This window comes from Sarcophilus harrisii, chromosome 3 (genome assembly GCF_902635505.1).
Source record: "Sarcophilus harrisii chromosome 3, mSarHar1.11, whole genome shotgun sequence".
Taxonomy (NCBI): domain Eukaryota; kingdom Metazoa; phylum Chordata; class Mammalia; order Dasyuromorphia; family Dasyuridae; genus Sarcophilus; species Sarcophilus harrisii.
This window is the reverse complement of record NC_045428.1, coordinates 400,070,059-400,086,992: the sequence shown is the minus strand read 5'-3', so window position 1 is coordinate 400,086,992 and position 16,934 is coordinate 400,070,059. Positions and strand designations below refer to the sequence as shown.

General features: G+C 34.1%; 1 protein-coding gene across 5 annotated transcripts in view; it reads left to right on the top strand.

Annotated features, from left to right (window-relative positions):
• MAP3K20 (mitogen-activated protein kinase kinase kinase 20) overlaps nt 1–16,934 on the top strand; it is a 221,045-nt gene that overhangs the window by 127,395 nt on the left and 76,716 nt on the right. For all 5 annotated transcript variants that reach the window (XM_023499294.2, XM_023499291.2, XM_012544823.3 and 2 more), the window contains exons 9-10: nt 3,100–3,174; nt 9,883–9,989. In XM_023499294.2, the coding sequence (XP_023355062.1) occupies nt 3,100–3,174; nt 9,883–9,989 (182 nt within the window). The remainder of the gene's footprint in view (nt 1–3,099; nt 3,175–9,882; nt 9,990–16,934) is intronic.

Here is a 16,934-nt window from a genome sequence, read left to right as displayed (position 1 = left end):
TTTTCCCATTTGACAAAATTCTTTTAAAGGAAGTCTTCTTCTCACTGCCTATTTGTTCTTCCTTTACCATTTAGCCTAGTCTTTGTTTTTTTTTTCCCTTCAGTATGTTTTTGCATCTCCTTTATCAAGCTGTTGACTCATTTTTTCAAGATTTTCTTGAATCACTCTCATTTCCCTTCCCAATTTTTCCTCTACCTCTCTTACTTGATTTTCAGAATTTTTTTTGAGCCCCTCCCTAGTCTGAGACTAATTTATATTTCCTTGAAGGTTTGGATAGAAGAGCTTTACCTTTGACTTTGTTATCTTCTTCTAAGTGTGAATTTTGATCTTGCTTATCATCATCATAGTTTTCTATGGTCAAAATTTGTTGTCTGTTATCTGCTTATTTTCCTAGCCTATTTCTTGACTTTTAACTCTGTTAAAGTAGGTCTCTGCTTCCAGGGTGAAGAATGCACTATCCCAAATTATAGGTTTTTTGTGCAGTTATTTTATGTGATACTCATAGGGACCTGTCCTTTTTCAATTTTTCCAAGCTGGTATGATCTAAGAAGAGGTATGTACTACTCTTCTGGTCTGTTCACTGGTCTGGGAGTGACCACAAGCATTCTTTTCTGTTCTAGAACTGTGAGGAGAGTCCATGTTTCATTGTGGCAACTATCTCTGGTATGCTAATGATTCTTCTTACTCTGGGGATTGCCAACTAGGACTGTAAGATCCAAGTATGGGCAAAGCAATAGAGACCCCTCCCCCACAATGACAGCAGACAGAATTTTTACTCTCCTTCTGATCAATTATTTGATCTCTTTACCATCTGTGGACTGAGAGCTCCAGAAGCAGCTGCTACCACTGCTGATTCAGCCACTCTTAAACCCTGCTCCTCATTTGCTGGAGATGGGACTATACTAGCCTAGTCTGTGCTGGCCTATGCTCCATTCTTACACAGGCACATAAGACCTTTACTGCTGACCTTCTAAGTTGCCTTTGACTGGAAAACAACTTTACCCCATTCTTTTGTGTTTTCTACCACTCCAAGAATTGTTTTGTGGCGTTTTAAAAGGTGTGTGGAGAGGTTTTAGAGAGAGCTCAAGCAAGTAGCTATTTTTTCTCTACCATCTTGGCTCCACCCCTATTAAAGTTTTTATTAGTCTTGCAATCATGGTACTAAAAGGTTATGATTTCTGAATGTTTTTTTTTTTTTAATTGTGGAAATCTATAGAAAGTATAATCATAATATAAATTCTTAAACTTAAAGCAATTTCAAACTACTAAACCAAATAAAATATGAAATATCAGATTCTAGATTTATCCAGTCTTTCCAAATATAAAGACAAATAAGTCCCATTTTATATGTTACTTTCCACATAACCAGTTGAAAGGTTATTATAGTTAAGAAATAATGGAACTGATATGTTCTAGTATCCAACTTTTCAAGTACTGGAAAAATAAAAGGCACATGCAGTTGCCATGCCAAGATAATTTTTTAAATAATGTTTTAAACTTAACATTTCTACTTGAGAGAATTAAAAGATACATTTGGTTTCCATACTTAAAATTAGACAATATATATAACTTATTTTATAGGGTTTCCCCCCTCTGTAAATAAGTAAAATCTGTAAAAAGGAATAGTTTTAAAAATGCCTTGTGTTTTCTGTGTTACATTATGTTTTTTTTAATTGTACAATTTAATGCATCTCATCCCACCATGCTTGCAAAGTGTCAAAATTAGAATACATATAAGTATTTGTCATGCCCTCTGACAAAGCAGGAATTTCTTTCATTTTATTGTTGAAGCTTTTAAAAGATATATACATATAGATCATCAATCTGTGGCTGATTTTTAAAGAAGGCAATTCCCTTCCCCCCATATTTGTAGTCCTTCCCAAGTCTGACTGAAACCATTGTCTAAAATCTAAGTTTGGAAAATGCCTTTTTAAAAACACACAGTAGAGCCCCTTCATAACTCTGAGAGAGAACTGATCTTCTTGACATTACTGTATTATATCAGACTTTCATTGTACACAATTGCTATGTTTGGGGAGACATGATTTGACCCAGGGTATGTTCACAAACCATAGTCAATAGTGAATCAGGTTGTAATAGGTTTCTCCTGTCCTTGTTTTTCAGCCAATTCTTTTTTTTTCTTTTTTTTTTTAATTATAATAACTTTTTATTGACAGAACCCATTCCAGAGTAATTTTTTACAACATTATCCCTTGCACTCACTTCTGTTCTGATTTTTCCCCTCTCTCCCTCCACTTCCTCCCCTAGATGGCAAGCAGTCCTATATATGTTAAATATGTTGCAGTATATCCTAGATGCAATATATGTGTGCAGAACCGAACAGTTCTCTTGTTGCACAGGGAGAGTTGGATTCAGAAGGTAGAAATAACCCAGGAAGAAAAACAAAAATGCAAACAGTTTACATTCATTTCCCAGTGTTCCTTCTCTGGGTGTAGCTGCTTCTGTCCATCACTGATCAATTGAAACTGACTTACTCAGCCAATTCTTTAGTGTGTCTACACATACTGCTGGGTGGTGAGAGGGAAGGAGAGGACGGGGAAAAGGGAGAGAAAAAGTGTAGTTCTTTAAATTTATCTCTGTGATCTCCCAGGTTAAAGATTGTCCCTATTCCTCTCCTCTATCTCCCCCCCACCTTACCCCCCCAAATCATATTCTTATTGCCAAAAGCCAAACTGGCTTCCTTGCTATCTGGTTTATTTCCTTATGATTTAAAATTCATCCACAACCTGAAGAAATGCAGTGATAGAGCTGTGGATTTTATTTTCATTGTTGATGTAAGTTCCAACTTGCCCACACTCTGGATTCTTTCAGACCTGTCATAATTCCTTTTAGACTTGCTCTATGTTGACTTTTATTTGCTAGATTTTACCTGTTGCCCTCCTGTGACTTAAATGAGGAAGAGAGATTTACATATCTATACATATAGTACAGCCGTTATGAATCTTTTTCCTAGCTTATATTAATAGTCGCTTTACATTGCAAATCTTACTGAAGCTACTGTTCACTTTTTTAATAGCATTAGTTAAATCAGTCATTTTTTTGTTCTTAATTGACAAGTAAATCCTGTTTCTGATGCAGAGATTAACCATTCCCAGCAGTTGCCCCAGAAGCTTTGCTGAATTGCTGCATCAGTGTTGGGAAGCTGATTCAAAGGTATGTTGAAATGTTAATGATTTAAATGCTTTTCAGTTTAGATTTTACAATTGACAATATAAATAGTATTCTTAGCTCTTCACTGTGCTGGCATAGCTAAAATGTTGCTCCTGTTGGAATCTAAGCTCCATAGTGGTCAAATTATTTGTTCATTCAAATGCATTGCATTTTGACCTTTAGGAACCCTGGTTCTCTCTTTCTTAAAAGTCTTATGTCAGAACTCTTGACTACTAGTCAACTGAAACTTATAGTATGTCTGACGCTATCTTGTTGAGGAAACTGAAAATCATAAATAAGAACTGGGACTGCAAACTGGTTTTATTACCTTATATATTTTAGATGAGAAATCAAAGTTGTTTTTTTTTCTTTGTAACTTCATTATCAATCACTTAAGGATATGTACATGAATTTAAATAGTTAAGTGCCAAAGTCAGTAGCCTACTAAAACATTTTAAATGAAGGGTGGGCATTTTAAACATAGAGTTGGAATGTTAAGAAGTAGCCTTTAGGGATTGAGCTCCTGTACTGATGAAGATACTGGTCATTAGTTTTAGTGGATGCTCTAACAGCCAAGGATCATACAAATATCAGACCTTTAAAAGGAGCATATTCCATACAATATTGCCCAAATGTTTAACAATATCTCCAATACGTTGTAGCCAAATCCTTCCAATCCTCCAACCCTCCCCCCCCCCCACAAGTCTATTCAAATGCCATTACATTTGTAACATTTAGATACTGTTCCTATGAAACTCACTGCACCCTGTAATGTTGTTTCATTCAACAGTGTGTCTTCTCAGAATCATTGAAATTATGTGGGAATAGACCCGATTATGATTTTTATTCCATGTTCAGACTCAGTGATTTGAAAACATGCTAGAATTTAATCTGAAGAATTCCGATCAATCAAGCAACCAGAATTTCTTAAGCACTTATTATGTACCAGGCATTGTTCCAAGTACTGAGGACCCAAAAGCAAAAATTAGATGTTCTTAAGTCTTCCCTGTTCTCAAAGACTATGGTCACTCAATTAATAAACATTTGTTAAGTACTGTGAATCAGTCATTGTGTTTAGGGCTGGAGATTCAAAGAAAAGTAAAAGAGCTCACAGTCTAATGGGGGAAACGACATATAAACAAACAAGCTATATACAGAATAAATTGGAAGTAATCATTAGAGGGAAAGACTAGAATTAAGGAGATGGGTGGAATACTTTCTATAGATAGCAGGATTTTATTTGAGACTTGAAGAAAGCCTGGGAAGGCAGAGATGAAGAAGGAAACCATTCCAGGCATAGGGGAACAGTCAGAGAAAATGCCCAGAATTGAGAGCAAAAATGTCCATTTTGGCAACAACAACAACAACAAAAAATGAGCAGCACAGTTCTATTCTTAGCTAACTATCTACCTTAACAGTAAATGGTAATTTCTAAGATTAGTCTAGGTCATGTGTTTTATATCAGAATAAATCATCACTCTCCCTTCATGTATTTGTCCAATCTGACATTTTCATAGTAATTTAAAATTTTTTCTACAATAATATTTTTGTTGTTTTTTTCAGATTTTGTGATGCCAAGAATGTTAATTTTTAAAGATTTAATCCCATTTTGTATATGAATTTGTTTTATACATCTTTGTAACTAATAACTTTAAAAAAATTTGTCTACAAAGTGAAATCTTTTGATTTCTTAAAGAAAGTTCATTCAGTATTGTGTTGGATTGAATAGAGGTCATACTTTTTTTCCTGTGAGATCTGACTTCTATAAAATTAAGTGGACCTGTAATTTATATTATTTTTATCTATGTACATATCTATTTCATATATAGATAGATAGATAAATTTTTTATCCTATTAAAGAGATCTTATTTGAGGGTCGGGCTCTATATTTAGTCAGTCTATATTTGGGCCAATTATGATACAGATGTGTGCACTAGGATTTGAATTTTAAGGATGTGTGTGTATATAATACCTATTTATAATCATGCATTTATAACTGAGAATATCTGAATTATAGTGATCTGAGTGATAAGAAGCAAAGGATCATTTTTCATTTTCTACCCATTCTAAGAAATTTTTTTAGAGGTTTTTTGTTTGTTTCCTACTTCTCTGTCACTTTATTCTGATAAAAAAAAAAAAAAAAAAAAAGTGGAGGCAGGATTGCACTTATCCTAAATACCTTTGTAACAATAACACTGTCTGAACCCAACCCACTACTTTCCTACATAAATTTGTTCTAGCCAGTCTACTCACTGTTTTAAACTTGTCTTGAATTTTCTTTCATCTCATTATCTCTCTCCAAACCTCCCCCCCTCTTTCTTTCTCTCTCTCTCTCCCTCTCGTTCTCACTCTCTCTCTCTCTCTCTCTCTCTCTCGCTCTTTTTTTCTAACTCCCTGTCTCTGTCCCCTCTCTTACTTTGCCTCCCTCTTTCCTTCCCACAGTCTTTCTCTCTCTATTTCTCCATACTATGTTTTAAGTTGCAATTCTATTTGTCTTTATATGTATGCCTACTTTACTGCTAAACAATTGCTAGCAATGAATGTTATCTTATATTTTGTATTCCCCAGGGATACAGTTGGTACTCAGTAAATATTGATTATGTAGTCACACACATCAGATTCCCTAAAATGCAGGCTTTTATATTTACTGCTTCATTCTGAAACTGGAATTTGAGTAACCAATGGACAGTAATCTACATGTAATTCCATTTTCCCATGTTTGCTAATGTAGAAGTGTTAAACACTTCTCCAGCAGCCCATCTGTAGCCCATAATACTACCGAATACAGCCCAAACCTTTGTAATATAATTTCAATCTCATTTTGATGTGTTGATGTATTATTAATAAAAAGAAAAGAAATATATGAATATTTGTGGGTTTCTATGCCAATATGTGGTCCTCACCAGGGACGAGAATCATTATGTACAGTTTAGTGGTGCCCATTTCTGTTTATTTGACACCATTGTGCTAATAAGTTATTTAAATAGGAAATTCATTGCTTATTTGTGCCTATTAGAGTAAAATATAGAGCCCATGTTTCAATAAATTTTTTACTGCTAAGCAATTACTAGTGCCTTTCTCCTCAAAATTATCTTGTATATACTTTGTACATAACTACATTTATAGCTATGGAATGGAATCCTAATGGAATGTTATATCTACCAGGCACAAAGTATGTGCTTAATAAATGCTTATTGATTGATAAGAAAACATAAAAGATAGTTGGTTTGAAGTAGGTGTCAAGTTATTGTAGGATTATGTCAATTAAAATAATAACATTTTGAGCCACCCAGTTCAAAGCCAGCTAGAAACATGAATTTGAAAATAGAAAAGGATCCATAAGTAAAGACATTTTTAAAAATGCAAATACTTAAACCTTTCCAGAAGAGCTTTTGAAGGAACTTAGAGTCAAATTTGACCATAATATCTAACATGCATTACTTATTGTAGTGAGCATTGATCCTAAGGTATAATCTTTTGAGCAAATTCTAACTTTCCCATAGTAAATTTAGGAGTTTGAGGATAAAAAAAACAAAAAACAAAGCAAAATGACACCATTCATCATGTTAAAATTAAATTGCTTTTTATCTCAGATTTCATGGCCTCCTGCTGATTGCTTTTCTACCTAAAATCAAAATCCACTGTTTGTGATATTTTAAATTATTTTTTACAAGTGATTATATAGCCTCACAAATACTACCTTACACTTGATAAACGGTGGGGGAAAATTAAGACAGTGCTAAAGAGGAAGGAAGGAAAATAGTGTATCTAGTCCCTGGGCTTAGTTAAGCGATTCTTTCATTGTTTTCCATGTGCTCTCAGTCTCAGGCCTGCACACTTTTCATTGAGCTGCACCCATTGACTACTGCCAACTCTTGTCAAAATAACTCACTTGAAAGAGCAGGATGATGTCTGGACTCTGAATGTTTGTCTTAGTTGGGTTTCTTATTTCAGTGGGAAGCTAAGAAATTGCCCATCTTCATAACATAGGAAGCGCTCAGTTTCCAAGAGAAAGAGAGGCACCTCAACACTGTTCCTACTTGTTTTTGTGCTCCCAAATTAAAATGCATGTTTTAATTGCTGCAACTGTAATTTGTTCAGAAATGGTATAATTATGAGGCGTGATGGAGAGAGAATGTGCATCATCCTTTTATTATCTCTCTCCATTTTTGTTTTAACCTTTTGTCTCAACCTTGGCTAGAATCTGTCAAATGGAGTAGTGTAGTCATTGCTCTCTAAAGAAACAAATTTAACTGCTGCATTTTCCATTTTCGCTGAACAGTACCATTCTTATTGTCTCCCAACCATAAAAGAAGCTATAATGTGGAGCAAAGTTGTGAACTTAGCAAGATTTTGAAGGTAGTGTTTTGTTTTTTGTTTGGGTGGCTTAGGAATTTCTTCGCCTACTCCGCCCCTAAGCCTCTATCTCCACCCCCACACACACCCCATACTAACTAAAACATTCCTCATTAAAGTCTTCTAGTGTGTCATCAAGGAGCAAGGATGACCCAGGGTTCTTCATAACTGCCTCTTAAAAAGAGCATATACATTAACTCTCCTGGAAGGCCCTTTCTGAATACTGCTATGACTTAGTGTCATTCCCTTCCAATTACCTTATATTTATTTTGTTTATATTTTTATATTTTCAGGTGGGACTGTAAACTCCTTGAAGACAAGGCACTATGCCATTTTTTTCTAGATATTTTCTAAATGCCTAATGGCATTTGGCATATAATGAGTATGAACAAATAATTATTGAGAAAATAAAAATTGTTAATTAAAAAAACACAAATAATTAAATGACTAACCAAACTAAGAAGGACTTGTTTCTTGTTTCACTGAACAACAGCTTAGCTCAATAGTGAAAAATTCTTCACTAGAATATTGTCTATTAGCTGGAGATTTTTATTTTCCAATTACACCAACTTATCCAGATTCTTGACTAGGATACAGGATTGCAGCCTCTTTCATCAAAAAGAGTATTCAGACCAATGATATACAGATCTTTAATGTACTAAAGTAAGTAAAATATAGGAACTGATAGTAAGATCAAGTCATTTTAAGAGTATTCAATGTTGCCTCCACAAGTCTGCTTGAGCATGGATATCTTTTTTTCTTTTCTTTCCTGAAAATAACATTCCATATTGGCCCCTGGATGTTTCTTAATTCAGAAAGAATAAACAAAGGAAAAAGCAACTTGTATTTGTTCCTGCGCACTAATAGATTAGCAAATAAGAAACTAATTTACCTAAAAGTTTGTCTTCTCTCTGTTAGTAAGACTACTATAAGATTATTTTTGGTCTTCCTAACTGCTCTCCTCCTTTTTAGTGACTCTCCCTCACCAATTCATCTCACCAATGCTTCCTAAAGCATAGGTCAGACCATGTCACAAAACTTGCAACGGCTTCCTCTTAAATTCAAAGGCTTCAGATTAATGGATTGAAGCCTTCCAGTAGTAAAATCCCAGCCAGCCTTTCTAACTTTATTTCATGTTATTTTCCTTCCTATATTCTATTTTATGGTCCACCTAAGTTTCTTTGACTATTTTCCAAATATGTCATTGCCTAGTCATCCTCCAATACCTGAAATAAATCATCACACACACACACCTCTCCCCAAATCTATTTATCAGAATCATTTTCTTCCTTCAAGGCAAAGTTCAGGTACCACTTCTCCTGTGAAGTCTTTCATGAACACCCTAGTGGTTAATGTGCTATTACGGAAACTGCTTGATATTTACTTTCTTGTTACATGGCTTCCTTCCACCCAGTAAGATATAAACTTCTTGAGACCATGATTGTTTTATATCTGTTTGTTTCCCCAGTGCCTAGCACAATCTCTTGTCCAAAATAAGCATTAATTCACTTGGTTTATCTGCCTTTCTACAAGAAACCTATCCTCATGTCCCTTAATTCTGACTTCTTCCCTCTGAGATTATTTCCAGATTATTCTGAATGTGTATATAGTTGTTTGTGGGCTTTCCCCCTCTTTAAACTACAAATTCCTTAAAAATATGGAGTTTTTGCCTTTCTTTATAGCTCTAGAGCTTAGCACAGTGCCTGGCACAAAATAAGAGCTTAATGAATACTTATTGGCTTAATTGGTCTTAAATTTTGCCTTGAGTGAATGAGCTATCAAGTAATTCTCAGTTTTTTTTCTCTATTAAAGGCTGCGTCTTTATGATCTTTGTTCTTATTAATAATTATTTAAATTTTTTATCAATTTCTTATAAATATTCCCCATGTACTTGTTAGTTTAGGAAGTCATTTTCTTAGAATCAGTTGAAGTTCTTTTCCAGAAGAAAATATCAGACTGGTTGTTTCAGAATTATCTCCCAGACATGTCTCTGAATTGACTGATTTTTTTTTAGTATACATTATTTTAAAACAAAGCAAAAAGGAATGAACTCAAATCCATCAAAGAACCTGGATTCAAATCCCAGCTCTGAGACATATTGCTGCTATACATTGGGGCAAGTCACTTAACCTTTCTCAGTTTCATTTTCATCTTCCCTAAAATTAGATAGGTTGCCTTGAAAGGTCTTAAAGGATCTAAATTCCATATTTATGATTTTTTTATCTCTATGTGGGAAGGATAAAATTTTTCTCCTTAAATGGAACTTATTGTTATATTTATGTCTCCATTAACTCTAAACCAAAAGTACCCTTCCTTTGATCCCTGTGGAATAAGTACTTATCTTGTCTTTTTCAGAAACGTCCATCATTCAAGCAAATCATTTCAATTCTGGAGTCCATGTCAAATGACACTAACCTTCCTGACCAGTGTAACTCATTTCTGCATAATAAGGCAGAGTGGAGGTAAGTATCTGTTTTAGCAATCAGTCTCTAAACTACACCAGCCTGGATTAAAATTCTTTTTTAAGATATAAGGCTAAAGCCTGGACCAATGATTTAATTGGTATAGAGGATTCTTGGATGAAAATAAACTCCTCTACTTCTGCAAATTAAGTCTTTCTTTGCAATGTTTAGTCTTGGTGAGTTTCTGGGGCATTGAGAAGTTGTGATTTGTTGAGGGTCACACAGCCAATATGTGTCAGAGGCCAGAATGGAACCTCATTTTTCTGGCTCCAAGACCAGCTTTTTATCCACTCCACATGTTGCCTCTCAGAAGATAGGAACTATTTAAAGAGCATGGGCAGTGTCAGGGCTGAGTACAGGCCAAGAAACAGGCTGAAGCTCCCCATTTCCAATCTTAAGTACATTCTAGAAATGTGAATAGTTCTGTGAAACCTTTGATGGTCCAGCTAATACGCTTTCCTGTTTTATAGGTAGACAGAAAATAATATGAGTTTCCCGAGGAGCATTCTGTGGAACTTGTTGCTTTGTAGTGTTTGGAAAAGAATACTGAAATCAGATCTTCTGCAATAGAAGATTGTTACCAGACATTTCTCTGTGTACACTCTATATTAGGAAGCTTTGGCTTTCATCCAGTTAGAACACAGCTATAAAATTATTTACAAGTCTTGAAACTAGCAAACCAGTGTACATGTAGATTATAAAAAGAGAAGGAACCAGAAACTGAGATTTAAACATTTACAAAGTTGCCAAACTCTATGAATTTGGTAAAAACAGACTCAATAATGACAGAATTACATCGTGTGAGTGGAAAAAGTGAGCACAGGATAAAGAATTTGAGCCAGGTCACATGATGCTTGAGTATAAATAGCATGTTTTAGAGCTGACATTATTCTCCAACTGACTCAGCAGAGATTCTAAGTAACTTCACTCCAGCTCCCTACTACTAATCACTAAGGAGACACTTTGCGCCATCTGCTGATAACATATTAAAATTACAAGCATTTAGAAACTGAGCTGCCTACCTACTGTAATTAGGCATTTTCTTGAATTTTGTGTTTTTGTGGCTTTTTACAATGAACTCATTCATTTTCATTATTTTTAGTAAATGCCTCACTAGCATGAGAGAATTTAGGACAAATGAATTAATTTAGATATCCAAATGGATCTTCTCCTAGGCTGAAAGAAACAACAGGAATGAACAATAAAAACTATTCATTCTTTACTAAATCAATTGAAAACAAGAATATGAAACATTGCCATATTCTGAGATTTCTCCTTGAGGTCTAACAAATTTAGAGTTTGTAGGTAGGACTTTGGTGCTATATAGTAATGATGGGAAATCTGTGAAGATGATTAATTGATTTAGCATGATGAACATAAGTTATTATTGACGGCCCTTCCACTATCTAAATGTTATCATGTGTCAGCCACTTACGTAATCATAGCACAGCCTAAAATTCTCATTATATAACTGAGACCCTGGATTGTAGGTAACAGAATAAAAAATAGGTCTTCTGCTTTTACTCTTTCCATTATGTTCCACTTCTACTAATTTTGTAGTGAAATACTAGTCTAACACTTTGTCATGGCATGAAGATGAACTGGGATGCATCAGAGCTATATAAGCTCTACACTGTGTTATTAACTTTTTTGGGGGGATAGTACATGTCCTGGATCCCTTAGGCTGTCTGGTAAAGTCTGTGTAGCTCCTCTCAAAATAATGTTTTTAAAAACATAGAGGATTAAAAGGGAAACCAATTATATTGAAATACTATTATCAAAATATTTTTAAAATAAGTTCATAAATTTTTGGTTAAGAACAATTTCTCTAAAAGATTCTAGCAAGATGGAAAGACTTCAGAGAAGACCTTCACAACCATCCATGTGGCTATTGTGTTTGGACCAGTTTTGTTAGTTTCAAAAAGGCTCATCACTATAAGATTGGCTACTAGGAGATGATTCTATTTATTTTCTCTCTAAGGAACTCATAAAAATGGTTTATTACATCACAAAATCCAATTTATATTGATGAAGTAGAGTCACATGTAAAATCACAGGTCCTTTATAAAGTATTGAAGGAAGTCTATATTACATAGAGACAATAGTATTATGTGATAGAATACTCAGCTTGGAGTTGGGAATTTCAAGGTTCAAATATCACTTGTCACATTTGTTATGTGATTCTGGACCAGTCATTTGTTGACCTATTTATTGGCGTAAAGCAATTTCCTAGGGCCTATGTACTAAAATTTTTGAGATTTAGTGGTTGGTGCCAAAAGTTTTCAATCTAGGAATAATGTTTGAAATTCCTTCTTTTATCTGAGTTATCTGAAAATTGCATTGTTTTGTCCCTACTTAGGATAAACTTACAAATCTTATCTTCCTAAGTGAGTACAATTTATTGTACAAATTTTCTTAATCATTAAAATAATTCTCTAGTCAACTTATTTAAATCTTGTCTCCTGTCTGCTAGAGTATGAAGCACAAACAATTCTCTTTTTTTTTCCTTTTTTTTTTAACAGGGGAGGGGGAGCAGAGAGAAGTTCCACTGACACTGGAAAATATGCTACTGTGATTTTTTTTTCAGCGGACATGATTGCATGTTGTTGCCTTTTAGCCTTCAAATTAGCCTTCAATTTTAAATTAAAAAGTACTATATAAGATAGATAGAGAATCTTTTCATAATCTTATAGATGACTAGGACTAAGATGAAAAATAGGAGGCCAAAGTTTCAAAAAAGACTTTCTAATATAGGGGTCTACAACTTCTTTTAGCCTTTAATGACACTGGGGAAGAGGCAAGGGTTGTCCCACTAAAAGTAAGATAATAATACCTGACAGTGGTATAACAGTGTGTAAAGAAATTCATATCCATTATCTCATTTGCATCTGACTACATGAGGTAGGTGGAGTAGAAATTATCTCCATTTTACAGATGAGAAAATTGAGAGTTAGAATAGAGCTACAATCAGAGCTCAGGTCTGCTGACTCCTAACCCTGTATTTTTAGTGCTATGTTATACCTAAGTAGAAAAACAGAAGTTGAGGTTTTTGTTTTCTTTTGTTTTGAATTTTAAAAGAGAGAAAAATTCAAAAGAGAGAGAGATGAAAAAAAGGGAAACTAATATAATGAAAAGTGATGTGCTACTAACAGTTGCCAAATATACCACTCAGTGGCACCATTTCTATAGTTTGCCAATCCTTTTTGTTATAAAAACTTATGTGATATTGAATTGCTTGTTATTTAGAGGAGGAGAGTTGGGGGAAGGGAGAGAGAAAAACTTGAAACACAGGACTTTCCAAGGGCAAATGTTGAAAACTATCTTTGTATGTATTTTGAAAATAAAAAGCTATTATTTTTTAAAAAGGAAAAAAAAAACTAATGTGAAGAATACATAGCAGTTTAATGGTATTTTATTAAGCTGTACATTTAGTTTAATAGAAAATTAGTTGAAGTTATATAGAAAGCTGGGAATATGATTGTACTCCCTGAATTCATTCTGATGAATCAGACTAAAAATTTAACTAGATAATTCAAATCTTAATATAATCTAGCACTCAAACCTGACATTTGTATAAGATTTACCTAATGAGTGGTAAAATAGATTACTCTATGCTGTGTCTACCTGAGGGACAGAGCTTGAGAGGGGAAACTTCCTGGTTTCTAGTTTCTAGATGTGAGAGAAGATACATTCACTTCCAGATTTTCTTCAACTCTACCCTGAAAATATTTGTAGAATACTGAGTAATTGTTTCCTCCATCAATGAAGGCTTAAATCTCTGGTTACATTAACATCTTAATCTTCTAAAAAGACTAAGATGAAATATCCATTATTTACCACATTTCAATTTTTTCCCATGTGTATACATACCCAAATTTTAGCCAAGAACAAATTCCAGCAAATGCTTTAGAAATCATGGAATTCTGACAATAGTATATATCTAACAAAGTTTCATAGTATACATGAAGTGAAACTTTATTTTCAAGAATAAGCTAAATATATGATTTGAACATGCCTACCAGTTCTTCTTGAAATAAGATTCTTTCCACTGCTGTTCTGGGTTGTAGAAAGAAAATTAAATGTTTAAAACTTTTCATAGATATGTTAAGCCATAATTGTTGTCTTTCATTAATCTTTCATTCTCAAAGAGAACTATGACATCAGGGAGATGATGCCATGACATGCAAGTGAATTGGATTTAAGGGAGGGAGGGTCTACTTCACTTAGGCATAGGCTATGAAAAATTCAAAATGTCATTGAGGAAAACAATTACACAATAATCCAAAATGTCAATTAGAATTGTTAATTAAATAATGAAACATAAGTTGTATGTGATCTTACTTCAAAGATAGAAACTAACATTTAGAGATCTTTTCTAGCATGGAGGATATTCCCTATTGACTGTATTTAATTCAATTCAGCATTCATGAAGTCCTCTAGATACTTCTCAAAATAAATGAAGTTGGAGGTATTGAATGAGCTCTGCACAACTATGAAATGAAGTCCTGAAATTGATGCAGTGATAATTTTTGTTTATTGGTTTGTTTGTCTTTCCTTCCCGATCTCCAGCAATTTATTAGGTACAAAGAACAAGGGGAACACTCACACGGTGCTGACTTTATTAAATCTGTTTTCACTTTAAAAAAAAACTGTGGATAGATGACCCCAAAATCCATTTCTATTTCTGATGCAAAAGCTGAACTCACAGACAAGACCAATCAAGTAATGATAATCTAATAGGGACAATAACTTTTTCTTTCTTTTATTAGACATTTTTTTTTTCTGTTGTCATTCTTTGGAGTTACTTATTTTCCTGGTCTTATTTATGGCTACCAAGTTTAGGGTAGGTCTGTAAATGATTTCTAATTCCATCTGAGATGATTCTTATTTGGGGAAACTAAGCAATATGAATATTGTAGTACTGTCAATGCAGACATTACCAAAGCCACTTTCATATTGTTCATACCTAGTTCTGTATTTCTTCTTCCTAGTTCTGCTTTCAATTTAGTGAAATATTCTCAAAACACATTAGATTGCAACTTGCTCCATAAGTTAAGGGGACATTTTTCATTGGAGATGTCATATGATGGATTTCCAAACAATTTGATATCTTCCATTGGAATACTACTTTGTCTAGCCTTCCCTCTCCAGGCCTTTTAGAACTAGTGCCTCTTCTGCGAGAGTAAGTATGTCAGAGAAATCATCTTTCTCCTGAAGTTTTCCCCTAATTTCAGGATTACTGCCCCACATGAAAATACCAACCTCATCAGTAGCAGGATTCTTTTGTCTACTTTTCTTTCTCTTGGATAGGCTTTACTGGTAGTGCTGATTGCACTTGAAATGGAGTAGATGTTGGCCCTATTTTTTGCCCATCTTATTATGCTTTTAAGCTGACTTCTAATTTTATCAGTTCTTGGTTTTCTTTCCTTTCTCTTTCTTCCTTCTAGTACTCTTTGTAAAAAAAAACAAAAACAAAAAACTTTGGACATTCTGTTCTTCCTTTATTCTATGGTTATAATTAATTAAGCCATAATATTTTCATCATGCTTCATCATTTACTAGTAAATTAGCAATGATTGAGTTCATGACTACAGGTATTAGGGAACCAGATGTCTCCTGGGTAATACTTTCCATTTTCATTAAAAGTCTTAGTTTCCTACAATTGCCAAAAGGCCAAAAGCCTATGGTAATTAGAGGTATATGGTGTGTGTGTGTGTGTGTGTGTGTGCATGTGTGTGTAAGAGAAATCAGATTTAATGTATGTATTTTTTTCTATGCCTCTTGCAATTTATTGTTTGTTAATGTTCTCCTTTAATGATTACAATATCATGAGAACAAAACCCAAGATTTAAAGACAAGTCATTAATCTTTGGACTTTTTTCTGCATATGCAAAAATCATATTTAAAATGTTGAGCATTGTGGCAGATTACAGTTGTTCTTGAATTACACAATGTGATGGCTTGAGGATTAATTAGGAGAAACAAATATCAGCAATGTCCAACTCTTTTTAAATTCTTGTATTTGTGAATGTGTGTGCTTATTTGACAATAAAGCTTTCCTGCTGATGACACTGATGATTTATACCACACAACTTTATAAAAATACGTGATGTAGTTGAGTTTTTTTTTTTTTTTTTTGCTTTTGCAGACTGACCTTTTATTTTAAAAGAAGTTTCTGTCTAATGAAAAAGATAATTATAGTACAGTGCATGATTTTGACATAAAAAAACTGCTGTTAGTAGGACTTTACCTTAGATGGATTTGGCTTAAGAGAAAAACCATAATTTGCATAGATTAAAACACCTAAAAACTACATTTAAGTGGTGGTGGGGTTGAGCCAGGGAAGATATCAACAAAGCAAGGGGGACCACTGTTCTTAATTTGTCCTGCCAGCATAAGTATTACAACCCTCATGGCACATGGCATCAGACACTCTTGTTAGCTCTTGAGAGGCACAGGGAAATAGATTAAAACAAATTAAAGATGAGAGATGTTCATACTTTCAACCTATTTATTTCTGTCTGTATTATAGCGTATAACTTATTTAAATGCTGACTGATTTTTTTAGGGTTGTTTGTTGGATATTCATTTTGATTAGAAAAAAATACATTGGTGAAAGGAGCCTAACTGGCAAAAGAAGATAATGCTGGGGCAGCTAGGTGGTGCAGTGGATAGAGGCCAAACTTGAAGTCAGGAGGACCTGAGTTCAAATCTGGCCTCAGACACTTAACACTTCCCAGCTGTGTGACCTTGGGCAAGTCACTTAACCCCAATTGCCTCAGCAAAAAAAAAAAAAAGATAATCCTTAAAATGGAAAGAACATTAACTCCCTATCTTTTGTAGGGTAGAAAAAAAATGAGTGATGTGAACATTTGGCTATTACGTTCTCCCCATCCATCTGTTTAAAAGACACATACACACACGCGCACACACACACACACACAC